Source organism: Electrona antarctica (genome assembly GCF_951216825.1).
Source record: "Electrona antarctica genome assembly, chromosome: 16".
Taxonomy (NCBI): Eukaryota; Metazoa; Chordata; class Actinopteri; order Myctophiformes; family Myctophidae; genus Electrona; species Electrona antarctica.
This window is the reverse complement of record NC_136797.1, coordinates 23,530,449-23,553,349: the sequence shown is the minus strand read 5'-3', so window position 1 is coordinate 23,553,349 and position 22,901 is coordinate 23,530,449. Positions and strand designations below refer to the sequence as shown.

The window sequence follows — 22,901 nt, the reverse complement described above, 5'->3', positions numbered from 1 at the left end:
ACTGTGACGATGGAGAGGGCCACTATATTTCCACACTCACTCCCTAGGGCCATACATTACTGTCGTAGCAAAAATAGCCGATCTACAAGCTCAAAACGCGTCGCGTTGCGACGCGTTTTGAGCTTGTAGATCGGCCTGCTATTTAGAAAAATTGGGAACATCTTTGAATATATATATAAATATTTCTTAACAATTTAAACTCAAATCTTTGCTTCTGTGGGGGTCCCTGGAACAAGATATTTTGAGATGGGGTTGGTGGTCAAATACATATAATTTTGGGGGTCCTTCACATGAAAAAGTTTGAGAAACACCGATAGAACAACATACGTTTTTCAGAAAACTCTTAGGATTTAGAAGACATTTGTCGAAATCGGTCACAAGTCTGAACGGGATAAAACTAAACCCACGCAAAACATTGCCGAACTACACTTGAAAACTCACAAACATGCAGATCAGCTTTTCTTTTTTTTGACGCGCTATGAACTTCCAGAACAGTCATCTTCAGCTATGTAGGACATCTGAAAAAGCATATATAGGGTTTACAATGGTTAATTTACAAGAAACTGACAAATAATCTCGAGTAAGTGGGGATTCTCGCGCTGCCATCGATGTTCACGAAAACGTCCTCCTCGAAAATAGAACCGTTCAGCCATTAATCCTCTGAGACAAGCTCACCGCACTGGCCCTCAACGTTAGGTTCGGGGACCAACAGGGGGTCCAAATGGAACCTTATGGGTCCATTTGGATTCATTTTGTGCACTCTCAGAGTTAAATAAGTACTGATGATTTTACAGTGTAGACTGGGGTTGCCAGTGTAGTTCGGTTCAGTTATTCTCGAACCTTTTTAATTTCACGGATCCCCAGTTCGATAATGCATTAGATTAGACCACGCCGGCCACGGACACCCAATTTATACCATTTCTCGTTCCGGCTCGGTGGACCCAAACCTACACTGTAAAATGCAGAGATAACGGTGGCTATTTTATGGTCCTCGTGCTTTGACAAGCGTGGAGACGGAGGCCGCCGCGTCCGCATCTTCTTCCCTGGCGTTCCCGTCGGCGTCCAGGACCACGACGATGGTCCTCTCCTTCATCTCCTCGTAGTGCCTCTGCCTCTCCGCCACGGCCGTGCAGGCCGCCAGCACCTCGTCGGACTCAAAGTCGTCGTAGTCCCGCTGCAGCTCGGGGACGTCGAGCACCTGCTTGTGGGCCTCCTCCTCCCGCCGCCTCTTCTCCTGGCTGTCCCGGCGCTGCCGCTGCAGCCGCTGTGCCCACGCCAGGTCGTCCTGCCACAGCGCGCGCTCCGACGGGCACAGGTGGACCGCCACCTGGAAGGACCTCACCGCCTGCAAAAGTGACAGCAACGAGGTTGTTTTTGTTGTTGTGCTTTTTTACCTCTTTTTTCTCTCTCACCAATTTAGTCGTCACGCCACTTATTTCCTCCCCACACATACTATATGTCTCGGTGTTCTGCTGGCTCACCTGCCAGTGCGGAGCCCTGCACCCTACTCCTCCCGCCCCAACACTCCCTGCTGACAGGTGCCACCTCAGTCATGTATTGTACTATAGACACTAGACAGCATAAGTGTTCTGAACTATATAGCTGGCTTAGGTGGTTTCACCAGTATATGTGGGTGTCGGTCAGGACACAGAGGCAGAATGCAATCAAACTTTACGGAAGTCCAAGCAGGTACATGGGCACAACAAGACGTTTGGGTGTTGTCTAAAAACAAGAGAATATGTTAATATAACATTACAGTATATTGTAATGACTAATAACTAACTGCAGTGCATGGTGGTGGTCTCCCTACTATTCCATTGAGACATTTTGGATTCTGTGTTCACGTACCGCAGGAACACTACTTGGTATCAAGAGGTACCGCCTGATGCTCAAAGCACAAAATCTCCTCTGCCCAAGCGGTCGTTTCCATCTTAGCTGACTTAGGCGTCACTCACACCTGCACAAGAGATTGTTGTATAGCTGATGCATAAGACTTGTTGACTGTTGCAAGCTCGCAATGCATTTCCAATGGAAGTCACATGGTTTGACACAACATTTTTGTTGTATGAGGGGGAGGGGGGGGTAACCTGACTCCGCCAGATGGGGCAGCGGAGAGTACACTGGGTTCCCCCCTCCTGCTCCCATCTGGGAACTCTCAGGCAGACTTGATGCCCGGCCACAAAACGGCCTGGCCAATCAGCACGGGGGGGTGGGGGACAGGGGGGTGGGGGACAGTCGAAACACAGCCGAAAGCCGTACAACAAAAATGTTGTGTCAAACCATGTGACTTCTATTGGAAATGCATTGGGGCGGCCATGCCGCTTACCCTTTGCTTACATCTACCATGCAACATTGTTGTATGTTAGATGTATAGGTGTGAGTGAGGCCTTAACTAGCTCAGTCTGAGCACCAGGGACCTTGAGCATTAATAAGTCACCTGCGTGGATCAAGTAGGGACTTAACAGTTCCACATTCCAGACAAAATCATAAATAGTTGTTGCGTTTGATCTTACGCTCTGTGACAGGACCAGAATGAATTGGTGTAGTTAACTGAGGAATGGATTACGCTTTTTATGTTAAGACTCTTGAATGAAATAATGTGTTTCCCTCTGTGTGTGTGTGTGTGTGTGTGTGTGTGTGTGTGTGTGTGTGTGTGTGTGTGTGTGTGTGTGTGTGTGTGTGTGCGCGCGCGCGCACGCGTGCGTGCGTATGCATCCGTTTGATTACGGGACAAGAGAACAGCCATAATTCTCTGGCAGGGCAATGTATATATCCTTACACTGCACTGCACATCAGGTAGATTTACTATTTCATTACGGAGTCAACCTCTCATTCAGCCGCCTGTGAATTTGTAGATCAATTTCAGCATTATCCTTCGACAGGGAAGAAGTACAAATCTCCCCTTATCTCCCCCCACTAACAGTAAATGGGAACATACTGCAAGTCATTTCTGAGCTTTGATAATTTGCAGTGAGTGAAATTATTAACTTATATTATCTCAAAATGATATTCATGATGACTAACAAGTTCACGAAACACCACTGATAAGAGATATAGGGTATCTGGTAATGGTGTAATGTCTAACCATTTGACACATTGACAAAGTGCTTTTATAACTTTTTCTCTCTTGTTTTTGAGAGGTCTCCGGTTTCATACCTCTCCTGCACATTTTGAATACCTTTTGTAATTATTTTGCGTCTGTATACTTCATTGTGAGCATGATTATGTTTATTATTTGCATACACAACAACAAGTTGTGCTATTTTTGAGAATGTAAGAAATGTTTTTTGGAAAACTGGTTACCCACAGATGGTCTAAGATATTAACGGCTAATTTACTCTTCATGTAAAAATACTATGTTGTAAGGACAGGGCACTAGGGGCTCCATTTTCGTCACCGCTAAACCCCTTATCCCTAAACGTCTTTGCCTTCTTTTTTTTACTATTTTGAAAAACATTTTTGAATAGTTCAGCTAGCCTCTACATTGACACGTTGTGAGCTTGTAGACTGGCCATTTTAACTATTCAAAAATGTTTTGCAAAATAGTAAAAAAAGGAGAAAAGAAGTTTAGGGATAAGGGGTTTAGCGGTGACGAAAATGGAGCCCTAGCTCTCCTAGAATAAGATGAAAGGACATAAAAGCAATAAAAAAATAGATGATTGACACTTCTCAAGTATATTTCTTACTTGAGTGACGTAATGTTAAAACGTAAGTAAAAGCACATCGATACAGATTAAGTGAGGGTGCACAGTAGACATGGAACCAATTCTACAGTAGAGGAAGAAGAAACAGAAGAGGACCAAGTACAGACCCCTGGGGGACACCGGGCAACAAACTATATAGGATTTAAGTGCTTAACCCATTTTGGGGCGGGAACCCCTTTTGGTGTTAGCATTATGTTATGCTTTAGCTATTGAAAAATAGCAGATCTACAAGCTCATAGCGCGCCACCGAGTGGCGCGCTACGAGCTTGTAGGTCTGCTATTTTTGAAAAATCAAAGAACGACTGACATAGAAACATAGCTTTTTCAGAAAACTGTCAGGATGTAGAAGACATTTTTAGAATCTGATCTCAGGTCAAAATGGGTTAAAAGGATGTTGAACTTTGGGCCCCGTTAGCCTGTCCTCAGACTGGGAAACCATCAGGTGCTAACCATGGGAGAAAAGCTTTCTGGCCAGTTTGTGGCTACGGCGAGGCTAAGGGAGTATCACGCAATACATCAAGCGAGGAGGCACTTAATGAAGGAAACTAGAGCTCTGAACATATTGCCTCCAACTCTCTATTAAGCCCTAGGCCCCAATGGCTTTAGCAGAGAGAAGAGCTATATTCCATCCTTCTTTCTTTGTCTCTTTTTATTTTTTTACAGGGCTGGGCAACCATTATTGCATCCATGGCTTGAAGATCTACCGCAACATTTTGTAGGGCTTGTCCCCGAAAAGGTTGTCCAGGGGTGGAGAACCTTGGATATTTATTTATTTATTTATTTATTTTTTTACAGAATAGCAGTACAACATGGGTGAGGTGTCATATTGTCATTGTTACAGGCAGCCCATGCCATATAGACTAACAGGGACTGGACAGTGTGCGCACAAACACACACACACACGCACAATCACACACGCGCACGCACGCACACACGGCTCCCAATCACTAATTAACATGGCCGGCCAGCTTGGAACTTCGGCCGACTGGTTTGTGCTGAACTAAATGCTAGTATGACAGTTTCAAGTGGTCTTGGACGTTTTGACTTAGTCTGAACAAGTCTGTTTGGTGGTGAGTCCGAGGACCCACCTTTAACTTATGTGTTAATTTCTGTTTCCTATGTTTGGAACGTTTACTTTTGGCCAGTCTTATTTCTATTTATCTTTTATTTGTTGTCATTCGTTTGAGAGGTAAATAAAATAGCCAAAATGTATTCGTGGACTCGTTTGCTTTATGTAGCCTTGTGCCATCGGCCTACCCTTTCAGTCATCACTGTGTTTTATTATTAAATTGACTTATTCTATTGACCCATTTAGGCCTGACATCGAAATAAATAAAATAAGTATTTTTAAAATGTATTTTTTTCTGAAAAACCTCATGTTTCTATATCAGTGGTTCTCAATATTTCATGTCAAGGACCCCAAAAAATACATGTAATATGCCGCCGACCCCCATCTGAAATTATGTTGTTCCCCAGAAGAAAAGATTTTAGTTAAAAACTGAAACTCTGAAAGAATATATATTTATATATTATATATATATATATTAGATTTGAGGCACATTTTCACGATTTTTCAAAAATAGCAGACCTACAAGCTATAGTATATAAGACATTTTCACCGTGGCACTGGGTGATCTTGCCAGCCTTGGAACATATTGGTGAGTCGTGCTGGAAAAGGTTGCCCTCCCTATACACCTCTAAATTGACACATCCCCCTTTTTTAAGTGTCCAGGGTAGTGAGTAGTAGTTTTTGAGTGGTGCAAACCACTCCAACAACTGGCTTTGTTAGTACCCGTGTGTGTGTGTTTGTGTAGCTGTCCCTCAAAAGAATGAGCATGGTTACTATGGTCACTGACATTACGTCAGACCACAGCTGATCAGGCTATATAAGACCTTGCACCACTCAGTTCACACGGGTGTGATTTTTTATCAATGAAGAACCAAACTGAAACTCCATTGCCTTCAGCTCAGTCTGAGGACAATATAAACCTATGGCCATATCTAGTCATTGAATGTTTTTTAACCTCTGTGTAAATTGTACTGCTCTTATGTTGCTTTTGATGTTGTCATTTTTAAATGGAAAGCACTTTGGGTCAACTTCTGTTGTTTTAATGTGCTATATAAATAAAGGTGACTTGACTTGACAAATTTGTATTGAACTTAATGCACAAGTTGCACAACATGACCAGTGTATCCAACTGTTGGTAGTATGAACTATGAAACGCATGTCAATTTGAATTTATTTAGCTACTTCCCCCTTTCCCCCCAAAGTGAGATAGAGGGAGAAGGGAATGCAAGACAGACAAAAAAAATGTACAAATAGGTACTCAAACTTGTTGATGCACACAAACCCTTGAAACTCGACAGAACATGTCTGACTAAAAATAGAATTGTCCCCGCCTCCCCCTCCAATAGCTTTATTATATACGGAGGTGTGTCTATATTTGGCTAAGCTTTTAGCTCAAGTAACTTTCAACACTTCCCATTGTTGTCACAGGTAGAGGCCCCCTGACAGCTCGGCTGCAGCTCCGGGACATGTGGGATCTGGGGAGGCAGTGCCATTAGCCACGGGGGGCTCCTGAGTTCAGTCCTGTTTGCTCTCCTCTAGGGATCTGCGGAGGCAGTGCCATTAGCCACGGGGGGCTCCTGAGTTCAGTCCTGTTTGCTGTGGGATCTGCGGAGGCAGTGCCATTAGCCACGGGGGGCTCCTGAGTTCAGTCCTGTTTGCTCTCCTCTAAATGGGCGAGCGGTGAAGCTTTGCAATCAGCAATTTTCATACATCCACACGCCCGGGCGCGTTCCGGGGCACTTTAAAGCAATCGTTCCACGCCTCGGGGCTGCTGGGTGTTCTTTAACCCATTCTGGGCGGGGACCCCCTTTTTGTGTTTTAAGCGTAATGTTGTACTTTAGCTATTGAACAATAGCAGACCTACAAGCTCATAGCGCGCCACCGAGTGGCGCGCTACGAGCTTGTAGGTCTGCTATTTTTGAAAAGTCGTGAAAATGTGCCGCAAATCTTTGAATATAATATTCTTTCAGAGCGAATGTTTTTAACTCAAATCTTTGCTTCTGGAACAACATATTTTCAGACGGGGGTCGGTGGCCAATTACATATCATTCTTGGGGTCCTTGACATGAAATATTGAGCACCACTGATACAGAAACATGAGGTATTTTAGAAAACTGTCAGGATTTAGAAAACATTTTGTTTTTATTTCGGGTCAGGCCTAAATGGCTTAAAATAGAGGCACTTCAGAGGCGGAACGCTGGCGACGAGTCAAATGTGAGTCCTTCACACCGACTGATATAACCCACCATAAGAGCAGGCATCGACGATTAACCATCGCAGACATTTTGTAAACATCATTAGGCAATACAAAATAACTGTTTTTTTTTGCAGTGCATTTGCAGTGCATACTTTCCCCATCCTAACTGAGTGACCACTTTCAACTGGAGTTGTCCCGATGCCATTTTATTCAGACTGAGTACGAGTACTCACCGATACCGAGTACCGATACGAGTACTTTATTTTACCCCCTTTTTCTCATAGATGCAGATGGATCTCCGATCTACACTTGGGGCCGGATCCGAGTACGAGTACTTGAGGATGGTACCCGACACGAGGAACCGATACTAGTATCAGTACAACTCTACTTTCAACCTGGTGCCCCTATTTTGAGCCTGCCATTGCAGGCAATACCCCTCAAAAATAGCCCCTGCCCAAATAGCAGATCTATAAGCTCACAACACTCAAAACATTAGTACTTGGCACTGTGTAAATGAAAAGGCATTTAACCCATTTAGACCAGACGTCGAAATTTAAAAAAAAAAATTCTGAAAGAATATATATTCAAAGATTTGTGCCACATTTTCACGATTTTTCAAAAATAGCAGACCTACAAGCTCGTAGCGCGCCAATTGGTGGCGCGCTATGAGCTTGTAGATCTGCTATTTTTCAATAGCTAAAGTATAACATAATGCTTAGTTAAAGCACCACAAGGGGTTCCCGCCCAGAATGGGTTAATTGTCCAGTGCCTTATTCCTTTTGTCTGCTGGTGTATGTTGCTCCTGTGATTAGGCCTGTCACTATTACATAATAGCCTAATCACAATTATTCGCCTAATTGTCAATCGTTTCCATGTTGAAAAATGTCCATACATTTTCAAACATTTCAAAAAAAAAAAGAGCGGAAATAGTTGATCTATACAAGCAACAGATCCTAGACAGGTTTCGCGCACGTGCACTGCCGCTCACTTCTCGTATACAGGGCGCACTAAAAAGCTGAATAACTCTAAATCTACGTAGCTCTCCATGGTTTTGACAAAAAACCTTAAAGTATGTAATTTATTCTAATTGTTGTTATTGCAATTTACGAGTTGCGTTCGCTTCCCGCGTTTGCGCGTCTTACTTGTAGTGTACCTGTAGTGTTTGACCAATCACACGCAATCTTTGGGGCGTGTTTGGCTAAGAACGGACGAACTGAACGTTGGGCAAGGTGCTGTCAAAGTCAATTTATTCCAGCCAGGGATCAAACCAGCGACCTTCCAATTCCCACAACTCACTCAGCTATGGCCATGCCATGTGCACTGTGACGTGTCCTCCAGAGTTCAGTAATACTATGACTGAAACGAATCAACCTGGGGACCACTGTTGTGTTGGGAGGGGGGATATGGGCGTGGCGTGGGGGAAACATTAACCTTTCCTTATAATGGTGACTCAACCAGGCAATCCGGTAGTTTTCCCTTGAGCTTCTAACTCCCTTTTCTGTGTAAGTTCTTGAATGACGTTCAATTTCCCAGTAACTGACAACATTGACGCGTCATCATAATGTCACCAGGTAATTTACTGCATTGTTTCTCAACTTCTCAAATTAAAATACAAATCTTCACTTTCCTACATTACTAAATGCATGGTCAGGGACCACATGCAATACCTTCACGGACCACCAGTGGTCCACGGACCACCTGTTGAAAACTCATGATCTAGGTCACTGTTTCCTAAACACTGGATCGGGACCAATTTGTGGGTCGTGGACACATTTTTATGGGTCCCTTTATTTTATATATTTTATTTTGTATATTTTATTTTTTTAATTATTTAAAAACATTTTCAAAAAAACATCCTCAAACAAAGCTAATTTTTTTTTCACAAATTCAAAACAAATGCAATTATTATTATTATAATAGAAATTCCATGAAGATAATAAAATAAAAATCTAAGAAATTCCATAAAAACTAAATGTTTAAGAAGTAGTGGAAAATAGCCAATCTACAAGCTCACAACGCGTCACATCTGCCATTTTCATTAGCCCATTCTGGACGGGAACCCCTTTTGTTTTAACTAAGCATTATGTTATACTTTAGCTATTGAAAAATAGCAGATCTACAAGCTCGTAGCGCACCACTTATTTTGACGTCAGGCCTAAATGGGTTAGTTTGGGTCCCGGGCAAACGTCTAATTTCTCGTTTGGGGTCACACACCAAGCTAAGCAAGTTTGGGAACCGCCGATCTAGGTGGCAGCATCCAATCCATCCATCCAGTACTCACCAGGTCTACCTCTCCCATGTTGACCTGGGCCCGGCCCAGCGTCTGCCAGCCTTCCCACCACACGGGCCGACACTTCACTGCCATCTCGGCTGCCTTCACGGCTGGGAAGACTTCCTGGAGTATTGTCAACACCTGTAAGGTCAGATTACATCATTATGAAATTCAGATCACTCCATGGTGCTCAATTAACCCATTTCGACCTGAGATCAGATTCTAAAAATGTCTTCTACATCCTGACAGTTTTCTGAAAAAAAATGTTTCTATGTCGTTCTCAAACATTGTCATGTCAAGGACCCCCAAAAATATGTGTATTTGGCCGCCGACCCCCATCTGAAAATATGTTGTTCCAGGGACCCCCCCAGAAGCAAAGATTTGAGTTAAAAATGTTCACTCTGAAAGAATATATTCTGAAAGAAATTTGCGCCCCATTTTCACGATTTAAAAAAAATAGCAGACCTACAAGCTCGTAGCGCGGCACTCGGTGCCGCGCTATGAGCTTGTAGATCTGCTATTCTTCAATAGCTAAAGTGTAACATAATGCTTAAAACACCAAGAGGGGTTCCCGCCCAAAATGGATTAATCACCATATTTATAAACCATATGATTAGGGCTGAATTTCTTCTAGACGTATGTATTTCAGGTAGGGGCTCTGGGACAAAGCAGCTGAAGCAATATTTGGTACAGTAATATAAAAGTACTGTATACAAAAATAAGTTGCAAAGAGTTGCATTGGTTTGGTTGACCTTAAAACTGTATTTTTTTTTGCAAAGGAGATGCGCCGACTAGTTGCAACCGCTGTGGTTTGGGCTTATAGGTCAGAAGCAGCATCTTGAGCCATGGGTAATATGTGGGTGTGTTTGGGGTCCAGGCCCTGATGGCTAAGGACACACAACAAATGTCCCAATATGTCTCCACACCGCGGACCAGGGCTATGTGAAAGATACAGAGTTAGAAACAAGACCATGACTATTTGAATTTGATGTATGAAGTCTCTACTTCACTGACGGATTTGACGACACACATAAATGGTAAATGGTGCATTTATATAGCGCCTTTATCCAAGGCGCTTTACATAGATTGTGCATTACATTCACCCATTCACACACACATTCATACGCCGATGGCAGCGGAAACCATGCAAGGCACCGACTAGCACATCGGGAGCAATTATGGGTCCAGTGTCTTGCTCAAGGACACTTCGACAGTAACTCTGAGGGAGCCCGGGTTCGAACTGGCAACCTTACGGTTACCATCCAGGCACTCTACCCCTGAGCCACCAGACAGACAGACAGACAGACAGACAGACAGACAGACAGACACTAGAGAAGGGAAACCTTTGTTTGTCCCAGTTTACAGCTGATGGCTACTCAGGTGGTTAATGGTTATGATGAGCGCTTGGGGGGAGCAGTTTTTGCTCAGGGACACTTTGACACATACCCGAGCCGGGAGGGCGAACCTGTGTCCATCTGAAATACCAGACAAACCTCTCTATCCACTAAACTACAACTGTAAGAAGTATCATTATTCATGAGCAAGAAGTGAAGCATCAATCATCACCTTTTTCTTATTATGTAATAATCAAGAAACACGTTTTTTTTATTTGTTTTTTGATCAACAGATCGACATGACACAAACATGTACGGTTAGTACGGGACTGTCGGTCTCCCTCGCAGGCAAAGCTGAAATGACTAACACAATGAAGAGTTCAGTTCCTCCAGTCCAGAAGCCCTTGAACATGGTAAACATGACGGATGCCAAGGGAAGCTCTGATGAGATTCACCCGTTGGTTATCAGGCATGCTTCCATGTGAACAGCGTCCAGCGCAAGAGTCTGGAGCAATCGGAACATATGTTTCAATTCCACCAAATGGATTCACTGTTGACACTGCGCGTAATCAAACACATTGGGACATAATCTAATGGGCACAGAGGAAACCGAGAGAGCGGATGGCTTACAAATGGCGGGTTCTGGGTTTATGTTTGCGGATTTTAATTTGTGAGTCATGACAAGAAATTCCCAAATGCTCAGAAGAGAGTAGGCATTCATTTCATTTTCCTTGGCCGGTTTCCTGTAATGGCTTCCTTCTCAAATGTCCTTCAATGGATAATGGCAAGACAAAACGCTGCCAGAATGTGACATGAAAGGTTAAGGCAATAAGGGGAGATGCCACCGTGCTACAGATACAGAATGGGGAAATTGATACAGTAGATATAGCTAGATAAGACAATGGGGATCACGGGAGAATTATTTAGTTTCTCAAAAATCCCACCTCCAGGATTATTAAAATGATGTTTACATCAACAGCGTATTTCCAAGGTACCGTCACTGTGCCTACATGTTATATAACTCAACCACTTAACCCATTTTGGGCGGGAACCCCTTTTGGTGTTTTAAGCATTAGGCCTATGTTATACTTTAGCTATTGAAAAATAGCAGCTTTACAAGCTTGTAGGTCTGCTATTTTTGAAAAATCGTGAAAATGTGCCTCAAATCTTTGAATATTCTTTCAGAGTTTCAGTTTTTAACTCAAATCTTTGCTTCTGGAGAGGTCCCCTGGAACAACATATTTTCAGATGGGGGTCGGCGACATATTACATATAATCTTTGGGGTCCTTGACATGAAATATTGAGAACCACTGATACAGAAACATGAGGTTTTTCAGAAAGAAATACATTTTAAAAAGATATTTTAAAAAATTCGACGTCAGGCCTAAATGGGTTAAACCGGACCCTATACATACTGCGTTGGTGGGGGGTCCTACAGGGGTCTATATGCGGTCCCCTCTGCTTTGCTGCCCCGACACCAAATTGTTTTGTCGAAAATAACCCATCTACATGCTTGATCGGCCATTTCGTCCGGCAAACAATCACCTATTTTCACAGAATGTGAAGCCTAGCCTTCTGCCAAAACCAATTGGATCCTCAAACTGTCTGCCAAGTGTTTTGCCCCCTCTCCATTGTCAGCTGTTGTTATCGATGACCGACAAAACCTCCTAACTCCACTTGAGCTGGATTGGGGGTAAAGTGGTGATAATAATATTATCATCTCCACTTTACCCATTATATTATAATGACACATGCAAATATCTGATATAAAGTCAAAATACCAACTTTAAATGAGGCAGTATTGCTTTGTTTAAAATAAACATTTGTTTTATTCATTTCCTGAAAAGGTTTCAGCTGGTTATCAGCCTGATAGACGGCGATCTGGGGCCAGTGCCGACAGAATGCAACGAAAAAGGCAGAGAAGAAGAGCTGTGGTCCGGCCGTTTGAACCATTAGCGATGGAACCATTAATATGCTAACCGGGAGGTCGAATTATTTTTTTTTAATTTTTTTTATTAACCCATTTAGGCCTGACGTCAAAATTTAAAAAATGCCTTTTTAAAATGTTTATTTTTTTCTGAAAACCTCATGTTTCTATATCAGTGGTTCTCAATATTTCATGTCAAGCACTCCAAAAATGATATGTAATTGGCCTCCGACCCCCATCTGAAAATATGTTGTTCCAGGGACCTCCCCCAGAAGCAAAGATTTGAGTTAAAAATGTCCGCTATTAAAGAATATATATTCAAAATTAATATTAATATTTATTTTTAATATATATTCAAAGATTTTTTGCACTACATTTTCCCGATTTTTCAAAAATAGCAGACCTACACGTTCATAGCGCGCCACCAAGTGGCGCGCTATGAGCTTGTAGATCTGCTATTTTTCAATAGCTAAATTATAACATAATGTTTAAAACACCAAAAGGGGTTCCCGCCCAAAATGGGTTAAGCTCCTAACATATAGTAGAAATAAACCCATTCATCCTAAGACAAAGTTTATGCACACAGAACTATGGTTAAAAACGGCAATGCTGAAAAAATACACACTGCATTGATGTTTTTTTTGTTTCTGGCGAATTTTAAATAATTTACTTTCGTTCACTTATTTTACTTTACTGAGTAAAACCCTAGTGGTCTGGACACAAGAATAAATACAAAGATTAGACTCTGTAGTGAGCGAAGTATTTTGATTTCGGACTTCTACAATAGGGTATTGATACTTTCAGTATCCAGACCATCATTGTATATGCACGCGCACTCTCTCTAATACTAGATATGTTCTTAACTGGATAACCACAGAGAACATCTCTGAAATAGCTAGCTCGCAAACATTCTCTCAAAAACAAGTTGCCACAAGTGAGTCATCTACGCTGGCGATGCTTTCCAATGAACATCCTGCAGATTAATCAAACCTGACACATTGTCCCAGATCTGCACGGGAACCCCTTTTGGTGTTAGCATTATGTTATGCTTTAGCTATTGAAAAATAGCAGATCTACAAGCTCATAGCGCGCCACCGAGTGGCGCGCTACGAGCTTGTAGGTCTGCTATTTTTTTTAAATCGTGAAAATGTGGCACAAATCTTTGAATATATATTTTTTCAGAGTGAACGTTTTTAACTCAAATCTTTGCTTCTGGTGGTGGGGGGGGGGGGGGGGTCCCTGGAACAACATATTTTCAGATGGGGGTCGGTGGCCAATTACATATATTTTTGGGGGTCCGTCCTTGACATGAAACTGTTTGAGAACCACACATAGAAACATGGGTTTTTCAGAAAACTGTCAGGATGTAGAAGACATTTTTAGAATCTGATCTCAGGTCTAAATGGGTTATAAAGGACACACCAACCCCAGCCGGTATGCCCCATGTGCCAAATGGTTAGGGCACATGGGTGCAATGCCCAGATCAGCGAGTCGCCGGTTTGATTCCCACTTTGGCCAGGACTTCTGAATGTCAATCCTCTACTCTCTGCCCCCACTATCGCAGTCAATTACATACTAAACTAAATACCACAAAATAATCAAAAGAAAGCAAATGAAAGATTTCACGATATTTTCAACACAATTATTTTCCAGACAAATGACCAAAAATTATTTTTGATTTATCTTCCCCCCCCAAGGTTTTTTTTCACAATTGTAATGTAACATTGCAAAAGTAGCATTACTTTTCATGTAAAATTACTTAATTTCTGTAAACAAGCTTTCTTGTTTAAACCTAGCTCGAGTTAACATGATTGTGGCATCTTAGGATAGATGTAGACCTATTTGACAGTGCAGAAACATAATTGCCTTCCTTGATGTATTAATGAGCATCAATAACGACCATCACCTGGGCACAGTCAGACACATACAGCTCCCCTCTGCAGGCCTCTACTATACTGAAAGTGACTGCATGGAGTCTGTCTCATTTCTCTCCAAAAGCACGTGAATATGATGGAATATGATTACAGCTCACATTTCATATCACACACTAGCCCCCCCCTTTTTTTTTAAATGATTTTTATTTTTAATAAATTGATACATATCGTCGGGATATAATATCGATATATCGTTACATGCCTAATACTCATAATACTAAAATGAAAGCGGCCTTATGTCACTTTTTTTTTTTACACAGTTTTGTACGATCTATATGGTACAGTATGTTAATACAATACACTGTATACTGTCTATTGATAATTTTAGATCTTGACAAATATTATTTTTGACCAGATGGTCAAAGATTAAATGTATCCCCTGAGCACGCACTTAGAAGGGTAGAAGAGGAAGGTTAACACATTGTGTGCCCAAAACGTCCACAGACGTCCTAGGAATTACCGCATACGTAGTGCACGCATGTGGACGTCTTGGGGGTTTTTTTTTCTTTAAAAATGTCAAAAAGTGGGTCTAAAAGTGGGCACCCTGGGTCTCCATTTTGAAAGAATGAAAGGGCACATAATGTGTTCTGGGCGGGAACCCCTTTGGGTGTTTTAACTAAGCATTATGTTATACTTTAGCTATTGAAAAATAGCAGATCTACAAGCTCATAGCGCGCCACCGAGTGGCGCGCTACGAGCTTGTAGGTCTGCAATTCTTTGAAAAACCGTGAAAATGTGGCACAAATCTTTGAATATATATTCTTTCAGAAGACTTTTTTTTTAATTTCGATGTCAGGTCTAAATGGGTTAAGACTGAACATTTCCAGTGTGGATCGGGGTATCAAATCATTGGACTCTAATCTGGGGGGGGGGTCATGGACAAAACAGGTTGAGAGTCATTGATCTAATGTTGCAGTGGAACAGGCAGATGTTATAAGAGGCATTAGCATAGATAGAGAATGTACCTGAGACTTCATCTCATACAGTGAGGCGTTGTCTGGAGTCAGCTGGATGGCCTCGTCCCACTTCTTAATGGCCTCCCAGTGTCTATGGATCACGCGCGCACGCACACACACACACACACACACACACACACACACACACACACACACACACACACACACACACACACACACACACACACACACACACACACACACACACACACACACACACACACACACACACACACACACACACACACACACACACACACACACACACTTCTTTAATACATATTTGGGCAACGATAATAATAATAAATAATCACGCCAAATTAAACCCATTAACCGATTCCATGCCACCATTGACTCCAGCACTGTGGTCGGCAGTCGGCAGAATGCACGAAAAAGGTTGCGAAGAAGATCCCGGTAATCAGCCATTTTTGTGCCAATATGCTAACCGGAAGGTTGCGATAATTATTTATTTAGCGCCGGCTAACATCGTCCCTCACCTCAATCTGAGCCTCAATTCCGAGAAAACGCAGCTAAAGATCGCGCGTGTGCATGTGCACAAAGTGTTTGGAATATGATGACGTCACACCATGGAAGCAAGCGTTGCCTAGCGACGGGATGCTAAAATACATCTTTTACTCAAATCTTTTCTTCTGGTGGTCCCTGAGATGGGATGGTCGAAGGTCAAATACATATGATTTTGGGGGTTTCCTTGACATGAAAACATTTGAGAACCACTGAAATAGAAATTTAGGTTTTTCAGAAAACTGTATTTTAGAATACGGCCTCAGATCTAAATGGGTCGTTAAGCGATAGTTAAGCGATAGAGGGTATGCGCGTGACATCATCATACCCGGAAGTTATGCGGGAACGCCTACGCCTACTTTCTGGCCTTCACAGCCCATACATCTTGGAAAAGTCCTATCTGATCGTATTAAAATTACGTTAAATGACATTAAACTCACTTTGCCACTCGATTTTCACTTTATGCATGTGTATATACCGTCTATTACTGGATACGGAAAGCGGTCTCTAGAGCTTGTAGACCGGATCCCATTGGTGGAGTGGGACGTGACCCGAGCTGAGGTTATGCTGGGCCACCGTCCCACTGAGCACTTTAGTGATGTGATTATGGAGACACTTATCTGGCTCGTCCTACCTGGAAACTCCTCCAGTCAATATTGACCGAAGATGGACGGAACCAACCGTCCCTGGATTCTGAAAGTCAACATGTTTGTCATGCCCCACTCCGTGTTTTATGATAACGGATATCCTGATTCAGTGTCCAACTATAGGGCTGTGATAGCCTGGCCCAGCCAGCGTGCTTTCTGGTCTAGAGGGGTGGGCGGGCGCGCATGGAGCGAGCACTGGAGGATAGCGCTGGTAGAAAACAGCGGAGAAAACTGACATCACCATTATTTAGAGCGATGCACTGTAGTTCACTCCCACTCCTAGACCAGGGAATGTATCTCGTTCCCCCAGGCTTTCACTTTTTGAGCGGATGCGAACGAAAATAAAAGCCTGGGTACCGAGGCTAGGGCTGTCATGATCAAACAACTGTGCTTAATGCTGTGATCGTATACCTTGCTTGTGCACGCTTTACAGCAAGCCTAACTCTAAGCTCACTAGGCTAAAGCTTGGGCAGTTTCCGAAATCACTACTGCTACTACTATCGCCTACTAAATAGCGAGTCATCAACATTATACCCACAATGGACCAATTTTTATCCCACAACACGAAAGTAGAGTGAGACCAATGATCACCATCACAAAACCATCATGCATTGTGCTAAAAGAAAAATGCAAACGTTGATCTGGCACGTGTGTGTGTAGTGTCCGAAAGGTGTTATTTATTTCACTGATGACTTCACTATAGTCTCCTACATATGATTGAGTGAGTGATCTGGGACACAGCCTTGGACTAATGTGAGACCCACCCACATATCCCAGGGGAATGAATCAAGGTAGAAATCGGTTAACCCATTTTGACCTGAGATCAGATTCTAAAAATGTTTGAAAATGACAGTTTTCTGTCAGTCGTTCTTCGATTTTTCAAAAATAGCAGACCTGTGGCGCGCTACGAGCTTGTAGAACTGCTATATTTAAATAGCTAAAGCATAACATAATTGCTTTTTTATACGTGTTTTATCTTTGTTGTGTTGTCCCCTCTGTATTGTCTTTTATATGGACCCATTAGGGTCTGAAATAAAGATTGATTCATGATCATGATTCATATCTTCAAATAGGCTACATCAGGAGGATCTATTAACCTGTAGCAACAGCGACATGTCACAGGGGTCAATGTGGTTAGAGGAGAGGAAAAGGCCTTGTCCAGACATCGTTTCAAATCCCTAAGCGGTCATTCTGCACCAGAAACACATCATTTCCGCAGCTGAATCCACTTACTCGTCACAAACACAATTACATACAGTTAATGTGGGCTACAATTCTGTGTCCACAAGACTAGGGCCTTCACAAACTGATTGGATTTTTTTTTTAAAAGGAAGATTTTTTTTTTAAAATAAATATCCAAGAACAGGCTAATATTTCCTGAGCCAAATCTTTTTTTTCCCCTTTAATTTTATTTTACCTGGTGTTTGGTATTAAGTTTACATTACATTGTTTACATTTTTTGTAATCTAATACGGACATGTGGCACCTGACTAAATGTAACGTCCATGAGTCAGACATGAATTATTACCACGTGGCTCTACTAGGTGAGCTGAAATTGGGCCTGTGAGTCTGTCTGTCTGTCTGTCTGTCTGTCTGTCTGTCTGTCTGTCAGTGGCTATCTCCCAAACTGTTGAACGGATCACCTGACGAAGATGTTGTAGTGACATCGAGACGTTGTCGTTTTGTCTGCACCCTGTTCAGAAAGGCTTTAATCTTTAACCCATTTTGGGCGGGAACCCCTTTTGGTGTTTTAAACATTATGTTATAATTTAGCTATTGAAAAATAGCAGATCTACAAGCTCATAGCGCGCCACTGAGTGGCGCGCTACGAGTTTGTAGGTCTGCTATTTTTGAAAAATCGTGAAAATATTTATTTCAGAAAACTGGAGGATTTAGAAGATTTTTTTTAAATTTCGAGGTAAATGGGTTAACTGTTCAAGAATGCTCCAGTGCCTTCCTTCCACCAAACAGTCATTAGACCTTGTCTTGTTTATAAGTGCAAAAGGGGATGATAAATAGTGCCCTTTAGCAATCATCACTATCTTTATTCAAAATGTACAATTAGTGCTGCCACTGGATTATCTTTTGAAATATCCCTCATAAGCATATACATCTAGCTCCTGTTAGTGGGAGAATACAGAGGCGTTACAATCTGTGCTGTGCAACAGCGCCCTCTTTTGGGCGTTTTTGATGGTGACTACTTTAGGCCTGATGACTAGCCAAGCTTCACCTTCAATAAAAGCAACCGTTTTCCTAAAGCGTCCTAATTATTGTCATCGGCAGCTGCGAGTGTTTAGCGACTCGTTGATGTGTTGCTCTCTCTAAAGGCCAAACCGCACCAATGCAACCAGTCGCAACAAAACAGTGTTAAGGTCAACCGCACCAATGCAACTCCTTGCAACTGTCATTGCGGATAGTGGTGCAAGTAGTTGCATTTCGCAATGAGTTGCATGGCAGGTCACTGCAGAGTGGGCTTTAACCCATTTAGGCTGACGTCGAAATAAAAAAAAGAAGTCTTCTGAAAGAATATATATTCAAAGATTTGTGCCGCATTTTCACGATTTTCAAAAATAGCAGACCTACAAGCTCGTAGCGCGCCACTCGGTGGCACGCTATGAGCTTGTAGATCTGCTATTTTTCAATAGCTAAAGTATAACATAATGCTTAGTTGAAAAACCAAAAGGGGTTCCCGCCCAGAATGGGCTTTAAAGGACTATGTGTTACACCTCTGTGAACTTTCCTAAAGCTTATAATTATATAGAGACTTATTTGGTGATCTAACAGTCCTAATATCCTTCATTACTTCACTTTGAAATGCTGTCTTTAGTTTATTTTTGTATGTATGTATGTATGTATGTATGTACGTACGTACATACATACATACATACATACAGTATGTGTGTATGTGTGTGTGTCCGAGCACAGATGTGTGTCCGAGCACTGAAAGCTGCAACACGATGTCACAGTACAGTGCAGTGCAGTGCAGTACAGTACAGCACCACTCACTTCAGGTCAAATTTTTGAGGGGTGCTAGCCCCTCCTATATACAGGTTTAATGTTTGTTTTTAGTTAAACAAACATTAAAAATCACACCCGTGTGAACTGAGTGGTGCAACCAACGAGTGATTTTAATTGTGAAGAGATCTGCTGCCTCAACAGACATGCTTGTATCTCTGTATATCTGACTGCTCTGCTGCAGTATAGACTGGACTCTCTCCACTCCATATCTATCCCTAAACATTACTCGCAACGTAGATCTGCTATGTTTTGGCTTAAAGAGAGGGTTTTCCCTTTATTTTGCAGACGGGGTCCCCAGACTGGGGTGGTTCAGTGGTTCAGTCTCACCTGCCCTGCTGGGCCAGGAAGGCTCCCTCGTCCTTCAGTCTCTTGCTCTTGGCCGCACAGTCTTCTAGCAGCGTCTCCCGCCGTCTCTTTGTTGCATGGAGCCAGTCCGCCTCTTCCTCGTCATCGTCGCCGACAGCCTTCGTCTTAATGCTCTTCGTCTTCTTCTCTGCCTCGGATTCAAACAGCAGCACCGTCGATTTGGACACCTTCTCGCCGACTTTCTTCTTCCAACCAAACGACGCCATCTGAAGAGAGATCACAGTGGTGTCTACATAGGGTTGGGGATCCAGGAACCTGGAGGAACCACATCCAACATTGAAGGAACCTGAAACGGTCCCATAACATTTTGGAACCGTTTCCGGCAACGCATTTCGTCACACTGTCAGAGCTGGCATGTGGACTTCATTACAATGCTGGTGTTTCTCAAAAGTCACAATGCACATCGGGAGCAATTAGGGGTTCAGTGTCTTGCTCAAGGACACTTGGACGTGGACACTGACTCTGGGGGAGCCCGGGTTCGAGATGGCGACCTTGTGGTTGCCATCCGGCCACTCTACCCCTGAGCCACCTCCGCCGCCATGGGCTCTTAGGGCCGATTCATACTCCTATTTTACCACTGTTTCGGCGCTGTAGTGCCGAAATGATTTCGGCTCGTCAGAAATTTTCAGTAGCACCAAAGAGCCGAATTTAGGACGGTACCCGCCCCCCCGAACCTCAAATGACGTCACATTGTAGGCTCTACAGAGCCGAACCGACTTCTATTCGGCTCTAAAATAGGAGTATGAATCGGCTCTTAGGCTATGCACAGACATGTTGGCAAGGAATCGTGCCTTAAGGGCCTCTTCCTTACTTCCTTCACAGATGTTACCAATGATACTAATGAAGGCTGGTGACAAACACCCTGTACCCAGACATACGCGTCAAGAAAGCGCCTAGTCCAGGGCGGCGACAGTGGCACAGGGGTAGAGTGGCCGGATGGATGGTAACCGCAAGGTTGCCAGTTCGAACACGGGCTCCCCCAGAGTTAGTGTCGAAGTGTCCTTGAGCAAGACACTGAACCCCTAATTGCTCCCGAAGTGCAGGTTAAGGTGCCTTCCATGGTTTTCTCCGGCATCGGTGAATGGCTGAATGTAAATGCACAAACTCTGTAAAGCGCCTTGGATAAAGCCATGAAAGCGGTATATAAATCCAATATGGCTGCTGTGCATTAGAGTCCATTAGTATAATACTATTGGAATAATGCTATTACATCACGTTACACAAGTACTGCGTTACAGCAAGAGTACACCGACGTTACACATACATGTATATTATCAGCAGTATATCACCCTTTGTCCCAGTTAAGAACCAGTGAGCCTGCGGTATATATTACAGCAGAACAACCTTATCGCCTGTTATAACTAACTAAGCTGCTAGCATGGGACGCTAAGTAGCAAGTAAACAGTAGCATTAGCATGATTATCAGGTCTATTTAGCGTGAACCACCAGCAGTAGGTGTTGTTACATAGACTGGTGGTACATTAAAGACAGTAATACATTGTTTAACATATTGTCAAAACGTTGAAATTAACACAACCACAACCACACACACTACACACCAGAGATGTGTTGTTTTGTTGACATCTGACGTCGTTGTTTCTTCTTCAGCTTAATCTTGTCGTGTTGTTGTCAGTTGTCATTCAAACAGCGTTGGGGTGCATTACCGCCACCCACTGGCCTGGAGCAGTGGTGCAGTAAACTAAAAAGATTCACAGCAAGTCAACATTTTCTTAATAAATAAATAGATATTTTGCTCTACAATCTTTCCTGGGGCATTCTTTTAAAAACGATGATCTCCCTGAAACATACTCCATAGCCGTCATTAAGCCTGGATTGATTGATTCATCTTATTCTTTCTCATTCATGCTCATGCATTTTTTTTTATTTTACGAGAATAATTTTGTAATAAAATGTTTATTTTCCCCAAGTGTTGCTTTCAGGTACCTTTTCCACCACTGTCTGCTTTAAGTCCAATGTTGAAGTAAGTAACCCTTCCATCTTAGTACATTTACAGCTAAACCTGCTTATTATTTTCCAACCAAACAACTTACAAGGTACTTAAGTAAAGTACCTTTACTTTTATACTTTTGAGTATTTCAAAATTTCAATAATTTTACTTTTCCTTTACTTTACTTTTTTTTTTACTCCACTACATCTCAAAAGGCAAATATTGTACTTTCACTCCACTATAGCCTACTGTAATTATTTATTTGAAAACATTGTTACTATAGCGGTAGTTATCATTACAAAAACACTGTAGACATATACTTGTCTACAAGCTCTTGTAGTGCTGGTATTTTATACATTTGAAAACTTGTGAAATGGAACCTTCTGCAAAATGTACTTTAAGTAGCCTACATTTTGATGCAAATACATTTGTACTTACTCAGGTCAAATTTGAATAGCTAAACTTGTACAGATTTCTACAATAGGATATTGATACTTTTACTTAAATTGAGTTGAATATGCAACACTGGAATTAGTGGAATAGCAACGTACTTACAACTTACTATTGGTGTGTACTGTCTGTACCGATAGCGAAAGTGTGGCTGGCTTCGCTTATCTTGCATTTCACCTTCTCACAATATATTAGTCAGTCACACACATATGGTCCAAGGTCAATTCACATGACTTCCACTCCATAGACTTAAAATTATTACCAGGCAGTCCATTTATGATTTTGTTTAACAAAAACAATATGTTTGTTCCCAACCTTTATCCAAGACCTCCTCTCCCTGTACATATGAAAGCAGATCACAGATACAAGAAAATTGCCTGGTAAAAACATCCCGGCCGTGTGAATTCACATTATCACGTGTCTTCTGCAGTGCAGACCGGCCTGGCCTTAAGCGCTGGGTGGGCGTTTTGCAGAAACCAAAAAGTGGAAGATCCAATCAGTCTCTGTGATTTTCTACAAAACTCCCACCCATCGATTGGGCTAGACAAGACGCATG

The 22,901-nt window shown here is 42.4% G+C and overlaps 1 protein-coding gene across 2 annotated transcripts; it reads right to left on the bottom strand.

Moving 5' to 3' along the window:
• Positions 1-140: 140 nt before the first annotated feature.
• Positions 141-22,579, bottom strand: ttc33 (tetratricopeptide repeat domain 33). 2 transcript variants are annotated; one of them, XM_079525064.1, is made up of 6 exons: positions 22,451-22,579; positions 21,507-21,646; positions 19,909-20,153; positions 15,404-15,485; positions 9,252-9,383; positions 141-1,345 (listed from the first exon to the last, which is right to left on the bottom strand). In XM_079525064.1, the coding sequence occupies exons 3-6, from the start codon at positions 20,151-20,153 to the stop codon at positions 983-985; spliced, it is 822 nt and encodes a 273-aa protein (XP_079381190.1). In that variant the 5' UTR covers positions 21,507-21,646; positions 22,451-22,579; the 3' UTR covers positions 141-982. The 2 variants fall into 2 exon arrangements, with proteins under 2 accessions (XP_079381190.1, XP_079381191.1); XM_079525065.1 differs by lacking the exons at positions 21,507-21,646; positions 22,451-22,579 and adding an exon at positions 21,212-21,400.
• Between the last annotated feature and the right edge of the window lie 322 nt (positions 22,580-22,901).